This window comes from Dama dama, chromosome 8 (assembly GCF_033118175.1).
Source record: "Dama dama isolate Ldn47 chromosome 8, ASM3311817v1, whole genome shotgun sequence".
NCBI lineage: Eukaryota > Metazoa > Chordata > Mammalia > Artiodactyla > Cervidae > Dama > Dama dama.
The window spans coordinates 39,417,905-39,435,191 of NC_083688.1; the positions used below are offsets into that span (position 1 = coordinate 39,417,905).

Genomic DNA, 17,287 nt, shown 5'->3' on the forward strand with positions numbered 1-17,287 from the left:
AGCCTCAGACACCAGATATGTGTGACTCTTTGGCCATAAGTGCCACTGCTCAGGTGTGACTAGCGGCCACCCACTTCTCCATTTCTTAATCACTGACACAGGGTTTCTTGCCTCTTGTAGATTCCAGCTGTCGTTGGGGAAAGTCGTGCTCTGTGCTCTGTGGAGAGTGCTACACGCAGCTGTTTCCAAGGGGTGAGTGCCACGCACATGTCCTTGGGAACTGGGGGCAGACACAGCTGCTGACCCATTTCAATCACACACCTACTACTCCACACGCATCCCAGACAACCTAATTCAGGAGGTAAATTCACCTTATTCACCTTTGCATGAGATAAACTTCTTCAGCAGAGTCAACAGAAGCAGAGCCAGAAGAGAAGATGAAAACACATCTACAAGAGACTGCAGTCCTGCTTGGAGACATATTTAACTGTGCCACTGTTTTTCAGGTGTTGAGCCCAGTAATCAAAGAAGAGAAATTCCTGTCTTGGTTGCAGTCTGAGCCTCCCATCCTCTTATGGATCCCAACCTGCTACCGACTGTCAGCCACTGAAATGGCCACTCACCCTGTTCGCTGTAGAATCTGCAGGAACTTTCCCATCACAGGACTGAGGTACAGTCACTCATCACTGTTACACAGACCATCACTCTCCAAATGGATCTAGAGTTGGAGCTTCTTCTCTCCAGATTCCTTTGGTTGTCTAACTCACACTTTTAGAACTCAGCTAATTTGGTGGGGGCAGATAATAATTTCCTGTATGAGTGATCCTGCTTATATTTTATTTTGCTTTCTATAATTAATGGAATATTAAGTTCTAGTGACGCATATTCAGACCACTAGATATTTTTATTCCTTAAAGGGAACATGTTTTGTCTTTTGCTACCAAAACTCTTTTAAATATTTTGTAGTTAACCATAACAATAACAATAGTTTACATTTTTTGTTCTTTAAAAATATTTTTGAAGTTTAATTGATTTACAGGGTTGTGTTAACTTCTGCTGTACAGTAAAGTGGTTCAGTTATACATACATGCATTCTTTTACATATTCTTTTCCATTATGGTTTATCATGAGATATTGACTATGATTCCCTGTGCTATAGGACCTTGTTTACATTTGCTAAATGTTGAACAAATATTAGGTTGTGTGGTTCACATGGATCATTTGTGGAAAATGTTATAACTCCATATAAAAAATGGTGTTATTGTGCCTAATGGTGGTATTATTATTATTCAGCAGAGAAGCTAGGTAACCTAAGCTTAAGCTCACATGGTTAGCAAGTGGCTGAGGCTGCGGCCTGAATCCAAAGTCCCTGCTCTGCAACCGTGATGCTCTGCTGCCTCCTTGTGCAGACAACTGAGAACATTCCTTGAAAACAAAGAAATGATGAGGCTTTATGGGAGCTGCTCATGCCAGAGCTTCTCTTTTCCTGGAGGAAAAGGCAGATTTGAAAGCTAGGTTTGGACATAGGAAATTCAGATCTTTCCATGGCTTTGAGATGACAGTCAAAATCCATGGAGTCGCAAAGAGTTGGACACGACTGAGAGACTTTCACTTTTGGGAGATACATGTACACACTGCTATATATAAAATGGACAACCAACAGTGTCCTACTGTATAGCACAGGGAACTCTGCTCAATGTTATGTGGCAGCTTGTTGGGAGAGGAGTTTGGGAGAGAGTGGATACATGTATGTGTATGTCTGACTTCTTGTCCACCTGAAACAGTCACAACATTGTTAATCATCTATACCCAAATGCAAAATAAAAAGCTTTTTTGGAAGAAGTATAGATCCCTGATATTTTACAAATGGTATGATTCTATTCATCCTTGAAAGTTACTAATTCTTGACTGTGTGGTCTCACCAGCAACGCTCCTGAAAAGCACAACGTTTTCCCTGAGTGCCTAAAGACACCCTTCCTTAGCAGAATGTCTCAAGATCTCCTCTCCTCTGACAGGCAATTTAAGGTTGTAACTGTTCATAATAGAGAGTCTGCAGAGCTGATATGTTCACAAACTTGGCTGTGTTTGTCACTCAGTCTTGGCTGTTGGAGAAGGAAATGGCAACCCACTCCAGTACCTTTGCCTGGAAAATCCCATGGACGGAGGAGCCCGGTAGGCTGCAGTTCATGGGGTCGCAAAGAGTTGGAGACGAATGAGCGGCTTTACTTGGACTTGGACCTTGGCTGATGGGGGACTCCCGCTCTTCACTGTATTCCTTCCTACGTACAAATTTCTAAAAAAAATGACACACTTATTTTAGATTCTTTTATCTATGATTTTATTTTCCCCAATACCACACAGGAATGCAGGTCCAATATCATCACATCTCACAAATTCTCAAGAGAATTTAGAATTCTAACTTTTTGGAAATCTCCCAGGTTTCTTTAGATTGGCAATCGCATTGAAATTGCTCATTTTGTGCAGCTACCCAAAATGTGGCCGCAAACTTCAGAGTGTATCTTAAGGGTTGTTGCACACAGTCCCATGTGTATAAAAGACACTTGGTATTTTTTGGTGGGGGAGAGGATAAATCAGGCCTCTTTACTATAGTTTGTTGACAAAATTATATTCATTTGATGTCATATTATAAAAATGACAAATAAAATGAATGATAAAAAGAAGACCTAACTGTACACTCACTCAATAGCTCAGATCCTCAGATATCTCTTATTTATCTTAGGATGCTCCTTCTTCTGACTAATATTTTCTTTGCTCACCTATGAATAGTGATGTAAGTCACACTTCCACTTTAATTGGCAGATACCGCTGTCTGAAGTGTCTCAACTTTGACATCTGCCAAGTGTGTTTCTTATCTAGTCTTCAGGGTGAGTCCCACCAGAAGTCTCATCCCGTGGTTGAGAACTGCATCCAGGTAACATTTAATGCAATGTACCAAGCTATTCATAAGTCTTATCAATGAGAGCTACAGCAATGAAAAAAACGTTCCCATCAGGAAGACCACAGATTCTACTCCTTTCATACATTACAATATTTAAGATTAAAGAAGTGGCAAGCTCAACCTTAAATATCTCTCAATATACATATACTTTACACTGTAGATTTTAATAAAACCTTTGGGAGACAATGGGCCAGAGTCTAATCCGAAGCCACTGACCGGTACTATGTGTAAGAAAATATCTGAGGAATAAGAGGGGAGAGGCATCGGAAATGGATACAGATTAAAAATTTTAAAACTCTCATTTGGTAAAAAAAAAAAAAAAAAAAAAAAAAAAAAAACGATGCAATGAGGTCTCTCATTGCTAGTGCATTTCAGAAGTTTTCTTTTTTAACATGTCTTTTCCTCAGCACTAAAATTCAAGTAAAATTTCCTTAGTAAAAACAAAAGAGAAAGATTACTAGCTCAGTTTTGACTGGAGCCAGTGTAAAACTAGACTTTATAGCTGACTTTCAAAAAAAATTTAAAGAAAACTATAAATATGCAGGAAGAGAATTCAGCTCATGATAATAACAAAGAGAAATAGGATACTTTTAAGGCAGAGAGCATTTAAGATTTTTTAGAAATCACTTAGTAGAAATCAGTTTCTCCATGCAGTTGGCCTCACTCTCAAATTCCAAATAGTAAAAGCTGTTGACCTTTACTGAGGACAATTTTCCCTCATGATCTCTTTACCGTGAATGGTCCACCAAAGTCAAGTGCCTCAATCTTGCCAAATAATTTTCAAAGGATATTGCTTTACTAAACTTTATTAACTCAGATTCTCAGGTTTATTAGCATATGATCCTCCTACCTAGGGGAAAATAGGTCTTATTGATGTTAGACTGACACCATGTGGTCATTTCGTTATTACACTTTAGATTTCAAGAGTTGAACATTCTGTAACTTCTCATTACTTTGTTTCCTTTTGGCTTACTTGTGGGGTCCATGGATGGACTTCAGGTGGCCTGTGAATCCACCGAACTTCTATGGAAAATTAAATTTATAGGCATTTTTCTGGAAATAAATTTCCAAAGAATCCCTCCAATTAGCAGCCATAGACATAATTCTCTTTCACATCCTCTTTTAGCTTTAGAATTCCACATTCCAGAAGAGGAGTTATTGTGGAAGTTAGGGGGTATTTAATTTGGAAATGGATATTATATGTATGTGAGTAGAGAGAGAATGTAAGAAGTTCAGATGGGATGGAAGTAAGATGATTTTTCTGTGGACATAAAAATTAGTGAAATAATCTTAGAAACTTTCATGGCGGCCAGTCCACCCAAGTAAGGAAAGAAGATCACGTTAAGGCTGATCTGATGCCCTTCGTACTGTTGGCCATCCCAACAGATGTCAGCAAAGGACAATGCAAAACTCATCCTCAGGACCCTCAGAAACAATCTGCTCCAAGGGCGCTGTAGGAGGAAAGAAGCTGCGAGAAGGCAATGGCTCCTGGACAAGGTGAATCCAAAGGATGTGGCTAAACGTGCATGGGCCAGGTGAGTGGATTCCTGCAGGGTGGCAACCTGAAGCCTGGTACTGGGGTTATGCAGCCAGCCCAGGGCATCTGCAGCAGGGGAAGGGGTAAGATGCTGTTCCCCTCTAGAAACAACCTTTAATTTTAAAGTAGAACAAGAGACAAAACTACCTTTAAGTGGCCCATCCCATCATTTAGTTATCCCAGCTGAAGACCTCAGACAAACACAGATTTTTAATATTAGAGGATTTGAATAACTTTCTCCAACATCTTTCTTTTTCGTTGGTTTACTTTGGAAAGCCTAATTCAGAATTAATATTTTATTTTAAAAAAGGAAAAGAAAGACACATTCCATCACTCACAACCATATGCTGTTCACATTTCAGAATTACCAAATCAGGAATTAGGCTGTGGATACAGATTTTCATTCTTTTTTCCATATACATTAAATGGAGAGCATTTGTCCCGTCATTAGTGGCGCTAGTGGTAAAGAACCCACCGGCCAATGCAGGAGACAAAAGAGAGGTGGGTTCAACCCCTGGGTCAGGAAGATCCCCGGAAGCAGGAAATGACAACCCACTCCAGTATTCTTGCCTAGAGAACCCCGTGGACAGAGGAACCTGGTGGACTATAGTCTGTAGGGTCGCAGAGTCATACAAAACTGAAGCAACTTAGCATGTAGCTTCCATCATTTCAATGACCTCACTCTCATCCTTATAAAGAAGTGCCATAATTTAGAAGCAATCCCTTAACACTTTGATTCTTTTCAAATTTTGCCCCCTGCTAAAATTCTGTAGTCAACATCCCTATATGTGCATTTTCCTATATGTTTAATACTTCATTAAGATAAATTCACCCAAGTAAAACAGTTGCATTAAAATTTGTGAATTTTGTTAATCCACAAAATTCAGAATGCCAATTTGTGTTCCAAAAGGCTACTCAAAGGACACCCATCACCCTGATAACTGAGATCATCCATCACACACCTGAGTATCAGCCTAAAGATGACCTTTTAAAAGTCATCACGACCTGAAAGTTTGAAGTCACTATTTCTTTATAATTTAAAACTCCAGAAGATAAAGAAAGAGGCACTGTTTCCTTGGGCTTATGATCATCAAACTTTTGGGAGGAAAACAGCCAGAATAATCCATGCACTCTTATTTTATCTACCAGAAGTGTAAAAATAGATCACTTTAATCAAATTGATATTAATTTGTTAATTTCTTCTGTAATTCTCTAAACTTCTCAGATATCTATCAGCATATTTCCATCTCAATCCTAGACCCTATTTGTGTGGTCATTTTGTCACTTTATAGTTTGGTGTAATTTCATATATTTTTATAGCTTTCTGAAAGGAAAAATACATATTGACTTGGAAATTAGATACCAGGCCTATACCTGAACCACATTTACCTAGCAGGTGGTTATCACCGGACTCATAAAGCTAGAGAATTTGGCTAACTCTAGCTCATCTTCTCTTTGGCTGCGCTTGGTCTTGGCTGCATTTGCGGGCTTTCTCTGGTTGCAGTGAGTGGGGTCTCCTCTTGGTTGTGGTGTGTGGGGCTCTTATCGTGGTGGCTTCTCTTGCCGTGGAGCACAGGCTGTGGCGCTCCGGCCCAGTCGTTGTGGCACGGGGATTTAGCTGCTCAGGAGCATATGGAATCTTCCTGGACCGGAGATCAAACCCATGTCCCCTGCATTGGCAGGCAGAGTCTTATCCACTGCGCCATCAGGGAAGTCCTGGCTATCATCTTGATGTATATCTTCAACATAGCACAAATAATTTAAATTTAAAAATAAAAGCAAAAATATTAGGTAGCAACTCATCTGTCATCTTCAAGCCATTTATTTCACCTTTCCCTAGCAGAGTAACACTAAACTCTGACAATTAGTCAGCTGGATTTATTGCATACTTGAAATCTTCTCCAGATCCCTCCATTCTCATAGTTAGAACACCAAGACTGATGCTCTTATTTGCATTTCTTTTGGCCACAGAAGCCTGGCTGATCTCTAAAACAAAAAAAAACAAAGTAAGATGGTATTCCTCACACATTCATTTCTCCCAAACTTACTGTAGTCCTTAAGCCCCTCCATTAGCTTCGCATTGTTTTTAAGCTAAAGACTGAACACTGTAAGATGACTTAGAAAACTCCTGCATGTTTGAGCCACGCTGGGAACCTCTCCAGGTCCATTCTCCCCTCCACACCTCTGTTCTCCAGTTCTGTTCCTCCCTCCTCACCATAGGACTAAGCCCTGTCCCCCAGTCTCACAATTAAAACCTTTACTTTAAAGAACTGGTATCCTTAGACCACCTCTTTGCATGGCTGGACTCCTTACCTCTTAAATACTCGCAAAAGGTCTAGTCAGATGTCAGCTCATCCTTAAGGCCCTGCCTGACTACCTATTTTACCATTTTATCCCCTGTCCCCACTCTGACACTCCCAAACTCCCTCCCTTGTTTTATTTCTCTTCAAAAGTATTTCATCAGCATCTGATGTTCTATATATTCACTTTTTTCGCTTTAATGGAAACTCCATCGGGGGAGGGAACTTTTATTGTTTCCAGTTGTATTTCCAGAATTTACAGCAGCATCTCAGTATGATAAATGCACAATAAATATTTACTGAATACTGATGGACTGAATAATAAAATGAGTGGATGCATGATAGAGGAATTGATGGATGGTTGGATTGATAACATGGGTCTCTTAGAATGGAGTATGAAGTGTCACAAGGAGTAATTAATTATCCAGTGTTGGAAGACATTCAGTTCAGTTCAGTTCAGTTCTGTTGCTCAGTCATGTCTGACTCTTTGCGACCCCTGATCGCAGCACGCCAGGCCTCCCTGTCCATCACAAACTCCCGGAGTTTACTCAAACTCATGTCCATCGAGTCAGTGATGCCATCCAGCCATCTCATCCTCTGTCATCCCCTTCTCCTCCTGCCCCCAATCCCTCCCAGCATCAAGGTCTTTTCCAATGAGTCAACTCTTCACATGAGGTGATCAAAATATTGGAGTTTCAGCTTCAGCATCAGTCCTTCCAATGAACACCCAGGACTGATCTCCTTTAGGATGGACTGGTTGAATCTCCTTGCAGTCAAAAGGACTCTCAAGAGTCTTCTCCAACACCACAATTCAAAAGCATCAATTTTTCGGTGCTCAGCTTTCTTCACAGTCCAACTCTCACATCCATACATGACCACTGGAAAAACCATAGCCTTGACTAGATGGACCTTTGTTGGCAAAGTAATGTCTCCGCTTTTTAATATGCTATCTAAGTTGGTCATAACTTTTCTTCCAAGGAGTAAGCGTCTTTTAATTTCATGGCTGCAGTCACCATCTGAACTGATTTTGGAGCCCAAAAACATAAAGTCTGACACTGTTTCCACTGGCTCCCCATCTATTTCCCATGAGGTAATGAGACCAGATGCCATGATCTTAGTTTTCTGAATGTTAAGCTTTAAGCCAACTTTTTCACTCTCCTCTTTCACTTTCATCAAGAGGCTTTTTAGTTCCTCTTCACTTCCTGCCATAAGGGTGGTATCATCTGCATTTCTGAGGTTATTGATATTTCTCCCAGCAATCTTGATTCCAACTTGTGCTTCTTCCAGCCCAGCGTTTCTCATGATGTACTCTGCATACAAGTGAAATAAGCAGGGTGACAATATACAGCCTTGACATATTCCTTTTCCTATTTGGAACCAGTCTGTTGTCCCATGTCCAGTTTTAGCTGTTGCTTCCTGACCTGCATACAGGTTTCTCAAGAGGCAGGTCAGGTGGTCTGGTATTCCCATCTCTTTCAGAATTTTCCACAGTTTGTTGTGGTCCACACAGTCAAAGGCTTTGACATAGTCAATAGCAGAAATAGATGTTTTTCTGGAACTCTCTTGCTTTTTCAATGATCCAACAGATGTTGGCAATTTGATCTCTGGTTCCTCTGCCTTTTCTAAATCCAGCTTGAACACCTGGAAGTTCTCAGTTCACGTATTGCTGAAGCCTGGCTTGGAGAATTTTGAGCATTACTTTACTAGCATGTGCGAAGAGTGCAATTGTGTGGTAGTTTGAGCATTCTTTGGCATTGCCTTTCTTAGGGATTGGAATGAAAACTGACCTTTTCCAGTCCTGTGGCCACTGCTGAGTTTTCCAAATTTGCTGGCATATTGAGTGCAGCATTTTCACAGCATCATCTTTTAGGATTTGAAATAGCTCAACTGGAATTCCATCACCTCCACTAGCTTTGTTCTAGTGACGTTTAAATCTGGGACAGAAAGATAAAGAAGTCTTGTTCTTATCCAGTGAGTGGCCTTGGGGAATGTTTCTAAGACTTTGTTGTTGTTTTTTTTTCCTGTTTTTTTTGTTTTGTTTTGTTTTGTTTTTTATTTTTTTTTTTTTTATTAGTTGGAGGCCAATCACTTCACAACATTTCAGTGGGTTTTGTCATACATTGATATGAATCAGCCATGGATTTACACGTATTCCCCATCCCGATCCCCGCTCTCACTTCCCTCTCCACCCGATTCCCCCGGGTCCTCCCAGTGCACCAGGCTGGAGCACTTGTCTCATGCATCCCACCTGGGCTGGTGATCTGTTTCACCATAGATAGTATACATGCTGTTCTTTTGAAATATCCCACCCTCATATTTTCCCACAGAGTTGAAAAGTCTGTTCTGTATTTCTGTGTCTCTTTTTCTGTTTTGCATATAGGGTTATCGTTATCACCTTTCTAAATTCCATATATATGTGTTAGTATCCTGTAATGTTCTTTATCTTTCTGGCTTACTTCACTCTGTATAAGGGGCTCCAGCTTCATCCATCTCATTAGGACTGGTTCAAATGAATTCTTTTTAATGGCTGAGTAATATTCCATGGTGTATATGTACCACAGCTTCCTTATCCATTCATCTGCTGATGGGCATCTAGGTTGCTTCCATGTCCTGGCTATTGTAAACAGTGCTGCGATGAACATTGGGGTGCACATGTCTCTTTCAGATCTGGTTTCCTCAGTGTGTATGCCCAGAAGTGGGATTGCTGGGTCATATGGCAGTTCTATTTCCAGTTTTTTAAGAAATCTCCACACTGTTTTCCATAGCGGCTGTACTAGTTTGCATTCCCACCAACAGTGTAAGAGGGTTCCCTTTTCTCCACACCCTCTCCAGCATTTATTGCTTGTAGACTTTTGGATAGCAGCCATCCTGACTGGCATGTAATGGTACCTCATTGTGGTTTTGATTTGCATTTCTCTAATAATGAGTGATGTTGAGCATCTTTTCATGTGTTTGTTAGCCATCTGTATGTCTTTGGAGAAATGTCTGTTTAGTTCTTTGGCCCATTTTTTGATTGGGTCATTTATTTTTCTGGAATTGAGCTGCAGGAGTTGCTTGTATATTTTTGAGATTAATCCTTTGTCTGTTTCTTCATTTGCTATTATTTTCTCCCAATCTGAGGGCTGTCTTTTCACCTTACTTATAGTTTCCTTTGTAGTGCAAAAGCTTTTAAGTTTCATTAGGTCCCATTTGTTTAGTTTTGCTTTTATTTCCAATATTCTGGGAGGTGGGTCATAGAGGATCTTGCTGTGATTTATGTCGGAGAGTGTTTTGCCTATGTTCTCCTCTAGGAGTTTTACAGTTTCTGGTCTTACATTTAGATCTTTACTCCATTTTGAGTGTATTTTTGTGTATGGTGTTAGAAAGTGTTCTAGTTTCATTCTTTTACAAGTGGTTGACCAGTTTTCCCAGCACCACTTGTTAAAGAGGTTGTCTTTTTTCCATTGTATATCCTTGCCTCCTTTGTCGAAGATAAGGTGTCCATAGGTTCGTGGATTTATCTCTGGGCTTTCTATTCTGTTCCATTGATCTATATTTCTGTCTTTGTGCCAGTACCATACTGTCTTGATGACTGTGGCTTTGTAGTAGAGTCTGAAGTCAGGCAGGTTGATTCCTCCAGTTCCATTCTTCTTTCTCAAGATTACTTTGGCTATTCGAGGTTTTTTGTATTTCCATACAAATTGTGAAATTCTTTGGTCTAGTTCTGTGAAAAATACCGTTGGTAGCTTGATAGGGATTGCATTGAATCTATAGATTGCTTTGGGTAGAATAGCCATTTTGACAATATTGATTCTTCCAATCCATGAACACGGTATGTTTCTCCATCTGTTTGTGTCCTCTTTTATTTCTTTCATCAGTGTTTTATAGTTTTCTATGTATAGGTCTTTTGTTTCTTTAGGTAGATATACTCCTAAGTATTTTATTCTTTTTGTTGCAATGGTGAATGGTATTGTTTCCTTAATTTCTCTGTCTGTTTTTTCATTGTTAGTATATAGGAATGCAAGGGATTTCTGTGTGTTAATTTTATATCCTGCAACTTTACTATATTCATTGATTAGCTCTAGTAATTTTCTGGTAGAGTCTTTAGGGTTTTCTATGTAGAAGACTTTGTTTTTTTCACGTGATGATAGAGATAACTTGTTCTTCCTACTCCCAGAGTAGTGTTTATGGAGATAAGATGAAAAAAGGGAATTGTAAGCCCTATGCAAAGCTAGGACTTGCCAATATCCATTGGATCATAGAAAAAGGAAGAAAATTCCAAAAAAACATCTACTTTTGTTTCATTGACTATGCTATAGCTTTTGACTGTGTGGATCACAACAAACTGTGGGAAATTCTTAAAGACATGATAACAGACCACCTTACCTGCCCCCTGAGAAACCTGTATGCAGGTCAAGAAACCAACAGTTAGGACCAGGCATGGAACAGTAGACTGGTTCAAACTTGGGAAAGAGCTATATACATCTGTTTACAGCTTTATACATCAAGACTGTATATTGTCACCCTGCTTATTTAACTTTATGCAGAGTACATCATGTGAAATTCTGGATTGATGAAGGGCAAGCTGGAATCAAGATTGCCTGAGGAAATATCATAACCTCAGATATGCAGATGAAACCATCCTTATGGCAGAAAGTGAAGAGGAACTGAAGACCCTCTTGATAAATGTGAAAGAGGAGAGTGAAAAAGCTGGCTTAAAACTCAGCATTCAAAAAATGAAGATCATGGCATCCTGTCCCATCACTTCATGGCAAATAGGTAGGGAAACAATGGAAACAGTGACAGATTTTATTTTCTTGGGCTCCAAAATCACTGCAGATGGTGACTACAGCTATGAAGTTAAAAGACACTTGCTTCTTCGGAAAGAAAAAACTATGACAAACCTAGACAGCATACTAAAAGCAGAGACATTATTTTGCTGAAAAAGGTCCATCTAGTCAAAGCTATGGTTTTTCCAGTAGTCATGTATGGATGTGAGAATTGGACTGTAAAGAAAGTTGAACGCTGAGGAATTGATACTTTTTAGTTGTGGTGTTGGAGAAGACTCTTGAGCATCCCTTGGACTGCAAGGAGATCCAACCAGTCCATCCTAAAGGAAATCAGTCCTGAATATTCATTGGAAGGATTGATGCTGAAGTTGAAGTTGCAATACTTTGGCCACCTTATGCAAAGAGCTGGTTCGTTAAAAAAAAGACCCTGATGCTGGGGAAGATTGAAGGAAGGAGGAGAAGGGGATGATAGAGGACAAGATGGTTGGATGGCATTAATGACTCGGTGGACATGAGTTTGAGCAAACTCTGGAGTTGATGAAAGAGAGGAAGCCTGGCATGTTGCAGTCCGTGGGGTTTCAGAGTCAGAGATGAGTGAGGAACTGAACAACAGCAACGTGCAAAGCTAAAGGTTCTTAAAATGTCAGTGTGTTATATTCTGTTCACCAGAAAGTGCCAGCCCCGTAAACACACAAGTGCAGTGTACCGCAGAGTAATCACTTATTTTCTTATACTCTCATTGCATTCTGTAAAAATAAGTGCACTATGTCAGAAATGATTGTATTTGTCTGTTCATTAGACATAAATTCTCTATGAGCAGGGAGTTCTCCTTTTTTTTTTTTTTTTAAGTCTTTTTTGTCTGCAATAACTCAAGATGGTAAGATACTTTAAATAGTTTTTGAATGAGGGAATGAAATTAAATGCAGTTGTATAAAATGAAATATGCCTGACCTTAAACTACTCTACTCTATGCTATTTTAGCTATGTTGGTAATAAACACATGTCTGCATTTACCCCTAGTGTCTGACCCGGACAGGATGACCTGGGAGATTTTCTGTAGTCATCCCTGAACTTCTTTACATTCTCATTTCTAGATTATCAAGAGGAAAGGGAATGGAAGTTTTGTTCCTCTTGTTGGTTAATTAGCCCCATATCAACTAAGTAGTTGAAAGAGAGAGACAGCACAGAGAAAAAGCTGAACTACTCTGTTGTTATTTTTTTTTATATTAGATTGAATAACTGACTTAACATTTTCTAACAAGATTCTCCTCAATGTCACACCTGATCATTAAAACTTATTACAACCTCTCATAAAATCCTACTTTTATAACAGGCTCTCCAGTCAGTGTAATAGATCTGAAGTACCAATGTATGAGTGTACAACTGAACCAGTAGAAATAGCAGCCTCAGAGACCTTCAAACAAAAGCTTCAAAGACTATCTCAGGCTCAGCAAACCAATGGCAGCAACCCACATCATCAGGTGAGACCAAAGAGGAAAAGAACAATCAAAGCACAATTAATCTGGACTTGCATTGGTGTGGTGAACTGCCATGGGCCATTCCTTAATTTGGGGAATATTTTCAAGCTGCTAATATGATCAAAGAAAAATCTAGGAGCGTCTTTCTTTTTTGAAGCTCATTATGAGCTGTTTTTATTGTCATTCAAGCTTCAAAATTATCAACACAGCTAAGAACTAGGTTAGTAGGTTTTCCTTCTTCTAATCCACCATTAGGAATGTATTTCTTAAAATAGCTTATTCCCAGTCATAAAGTGCTACATATTTATTGTAAAGTTTGGAAAATTCAGAGACGAGCAAAGAGCAAAATTAAAACTGTAATCAATCTCTAACTATTGTTAATATTTTTGGTTTCTTATTTTCTCTGCAAATATTTCAAATATAGTTTACATCATACTGCAAAATGTGTTGATCATATAGTTCTATAACTGTAAGTTATATTGTGGGTGTTTTCCCATTGCTATTACAATTCTTCAAGAACATCTTAATGGTTGTATATTTTTTACTTAAATGGACTGAGCAATATCTATCTAACACCTCCTCTGTTGCTGGATATTCGGGTTATTTCCAACTTTTGCTATAATTTCAACATTTACTACTGAAATCTTCATACCTTGATCTTTGTACATGGCTCCCCACTTATTTCATGAGTGTATATTTTGTGAAGTGGAATCACTACGTGAGAAGTGGGAACATTTTAAAGACTCTTCATACAAAATTGCTATTTAGAAAGGATATACCAAATTACACTCCTAGTGAGTTCAAGTAACTCTCTGAATCTTTGTTAATATTGACTATTAACAATTTTAAATTTTGTTAATTTTATGAGGAGGATATAGTTTATTTGCCATAATTTCTATTTCTCTGATTAAGGGTGAAATGAAACTTCCTTTTCCCCACATAGTTTAGAAGGCAGTTATATTTCCTTTCTGCTGTTTGCTGCTCATTTGTACTGATGCATCAACTTGATTTATTAATGGATTTTAACTTTTTAAATGTTAAGCTTAACTGTGCAGAACCTTTCTTTATAGTTATTTTCTTCAATCTTATTTATAATGTGTCTTGTTATATAGACATTTTCAATTCTTATGAAAGTGCTCTCAATCTTAACATTCCTGTCTTTTTACACAGCTTTATGCTAGGAAAGTTCTTACCATTAAGAAATCAAATGACTTTTTAGCTGTATTTGTTTTAAACACTATTTGATTGCTTTTTAACATTTTTTTTCTTTTTTTTTTTATTAGTTGGAGGCTAATTACTTCACAACATTTCAGTGGGTTTTGTCATACATTGATATGAATCAGCTATAGATTTACACATATTCCCCATCCCGATCCCCCCTCCCACCTCCCTCTCCACCCGATTCCTCTGGGTCTTCCCAGTGCACCAGGCCCAGAGCACTTTATGTACTCTGCATAAAGTTAAATAAGCAGGATGTCTCATGCATCCCACCTGGGCTGGTGATCTGTTTCACCATAGATAATATACATGCTGTTCTTTCGAAACATCCCACCCTCACCTTCTCCCACAGAGTTCAAAAGTCTGTTCTGTACGTCTGTGTCTCTTTTTCTTAAAGTTTAAATATACCTGGCTGTTATTTTGATACATATTAGAAAGTGAGGGTATTCCCTTACTCTTACTTTGCATTTAAATAGCCAGTTTTCTCTGACTTCAAATTAATCTTTTCCTTTTTTAAAGTTCTATGTAGTGGTTTATTTAGTATATATTATAATTTTTACCATTTTAGAATGTGTTTTATTGCCATTTATTTGGCTCAATTGCTTTTAATTTTATTTTAAACACAAGAATATTTTTTAATCATTCTAGCTTTAATGGCAACCCACTCCAGTGTTCTTGCCTTGAGAATTCCAGGGATGGGGGAGCCTGGTGGGCTGCCATCTATGGGGTCACACAGAGTCAGACACGACTGAAGTGACTTAGCGGCAGTAGCAGCTTTATGATACCATTAGCATATTATAGAACAAATTTGTTTTCTTCAATTCAAAATGCATTCATTATGATCTTTCACACCATCAATTTAACTCATATGGGATAATTCACAAAGTAACCCAAAGTTGATAGTTTCCATTTTTGTTTGTTTGTTTTTCCTATTGAGATATAATTGATATATAACATTACATTAGTTGCAGATGTACAACATAATAATTCAATGTATGTACAACTGTGTTATGCTCACCATTAGTCTAGTCAATGTCCTCCACCACACATAGTTACAAACAGTTTTTCTTTCAATACGAATGTTTAAGATCAACTCTCTTAGCAACTTTTGAATATACAACTAACTATATTAGTAACTATAGTCACCATGCTGTATCAGAGCTTATTTATTTTTTAACTGGAACTTTGCATCTTCTGATCACCTTCATCCATTTTGTCTACCTCCTACATCCTGCTTCAGCAATCACTGGTCTATTTTTGTATCTATGTGCTCAGTTTTTTGGTTTGGGGGTGTTTTTGCTGTTTATTTTTTTTTTTTAAGATTCCACATACAAGTTAGATCATGCGGTATTACTCTTCCTCTGTCTAAACTATTTCAAATAAAATAATGCCTTTGAGGTCCATCCACGTTGTTGCAAATGGAAAAATTTCCTCCTTCTTATGGTTCATTTATATATTTTATATATATACAGATAGATATAGATATATCACATTTTCTTTATCCATTCATCCATCGGTGGACATTTAGGTTGCTTCCATGTCTTGGCTATTGTAAACAATGCTGCAGTGAAAATGGGTGTAAGACTATCTTTTTGAGTTACTGTTCTTGTTTCCTTTGGATAAATATTCAGAAATGGACTTTATGGATTGTATGATAGTTCTATCTCTGATTTTTTGAGGAGTCTCCAAACTGTTTTCCATAGTGGCTGCATCAATCTACATTCCCATCAATAGTGGACAATGGTTTCCTTTTCTGCACATCCTCACCAACACTTGTTACTTCTTGTGTTTTTGATAATAGATGTTCTAATAGGAATGAAGTGATATCTCATTGTGGTTTTAATTTGCAAGTTCCTGATGAGTGTCTTTTCATGTTCCTGTTGGCCATTTGTATGTCTTCTTTGGAAAAGTGTCTATTCATAGAAATTCTGTTCATTTTAAAAATTAGATTATTTGTAGTTTTTGTTAGTTATAGGACATGTGTATGTGTCTGTCTGTCTATCTATATGTCTGTGTGCCTGTGTACATTTTTTCTTTGACCTTTGTGTTAGTTCAAACTGCTGTCTTTGTTTTCTGTGATCCCTAGGCATCTAAAATGCAAAAGTAGGAAGTCAAGAAATACCTGGAGTAACGGGCAAATTTGGCCTTGGAGTACAGAATGAAGCAGGGCAAAGGCTAAGAGTTTTCCAAGAGAAAGCACTGGTCATAGCAAACACCCTCTTCCAACAACACAAGAGAAGACTCTACACATGGACATCACCAGAATGTCAATGTGGAAATCATATTGATTATAATTCTTTGCAGCCAAAGATGGAGAAGCTCTATACAATCAGCAAAAACAAGACTGGGAGCTGACTGTGTGAGCTCCTTATTGCCAGATTCAGACTTAAATTGAAGAAAGTAGGGAAAACCACTAGACCATTCAGGTATGACCTAAATCAAATCCCTTGGGATTATACAGTGGAAATTACAAATAGATTCAAGAGATTAGATCTGATAGACAGAGAGCCTGAAGAACTATGGATGGAGGTTCGTGACATTGTACAGGAGGCAGGGATCAAGACCATCCCCAAGAAAAAGAAATGCAAAAAGGCAAAATGGTTGTCTGAGGAGGCCTAACAAACAGCTGTGAAAAGAAGAGAAGCAAAAAGCAAAGGAGAAAAGGAAAGATATACCCATTTGAATGCAGAGTTCCAAAGAGTAGCAAGGAGAGATAAGAAAGCCTTCCTCAGTGATCAATGCAAAGAAATAGAGGAAAACAATAGAATGGGAAAGACTAGAGATCTCTTCAATAAAATCAGAGATACCAAGGGAACATTTCATGCAAAGATGGGCACAATAAAGGACTGAAGTGGTATGGATCTAACAGAAGCAGAAGATATTAAGAAGAGGTGGCAAGAATACACAGAAGAACTAGACAAAAAAGATCTTCACGACCCAGATAATGATGACGGTGTGATCATTCACCTAGAGTCAGACATCCTAGAATACAAAGTCAAGTGGGCCTTAGGAAGCACCACTATGAACAAAGCTAGTGGAGGTAATGGAATTCCAGTTGAGCTATTTCAAATCCTAAAAAATGATGC

The 17,287-nt window shown here is 38.4% G+C and overlaps 1 protein-coding gene across 1 annotated transcript in view; it reads left to right on the forward strand.

Moving 5' to 3' along the window:
- DYTN (dystrotelin) overlaps positions 1–17,287 on the forward strand; it is a 79,323-nt gene that overhangs the window by 34,035 nt on the left and 28,001 nt on the right. The window contains 4 exon segments of the mRNA XM_061147978.1: positions 121–192; positions 447–610; positions 2,761–2,872; positions 4,286–4,434. Of these exon segments, the coding sequence (XP_061003961.1) occupies positions 121–192; positions 447–610; positions 2,761–2,872; positions 4,286–4,434 (497 nt within the window).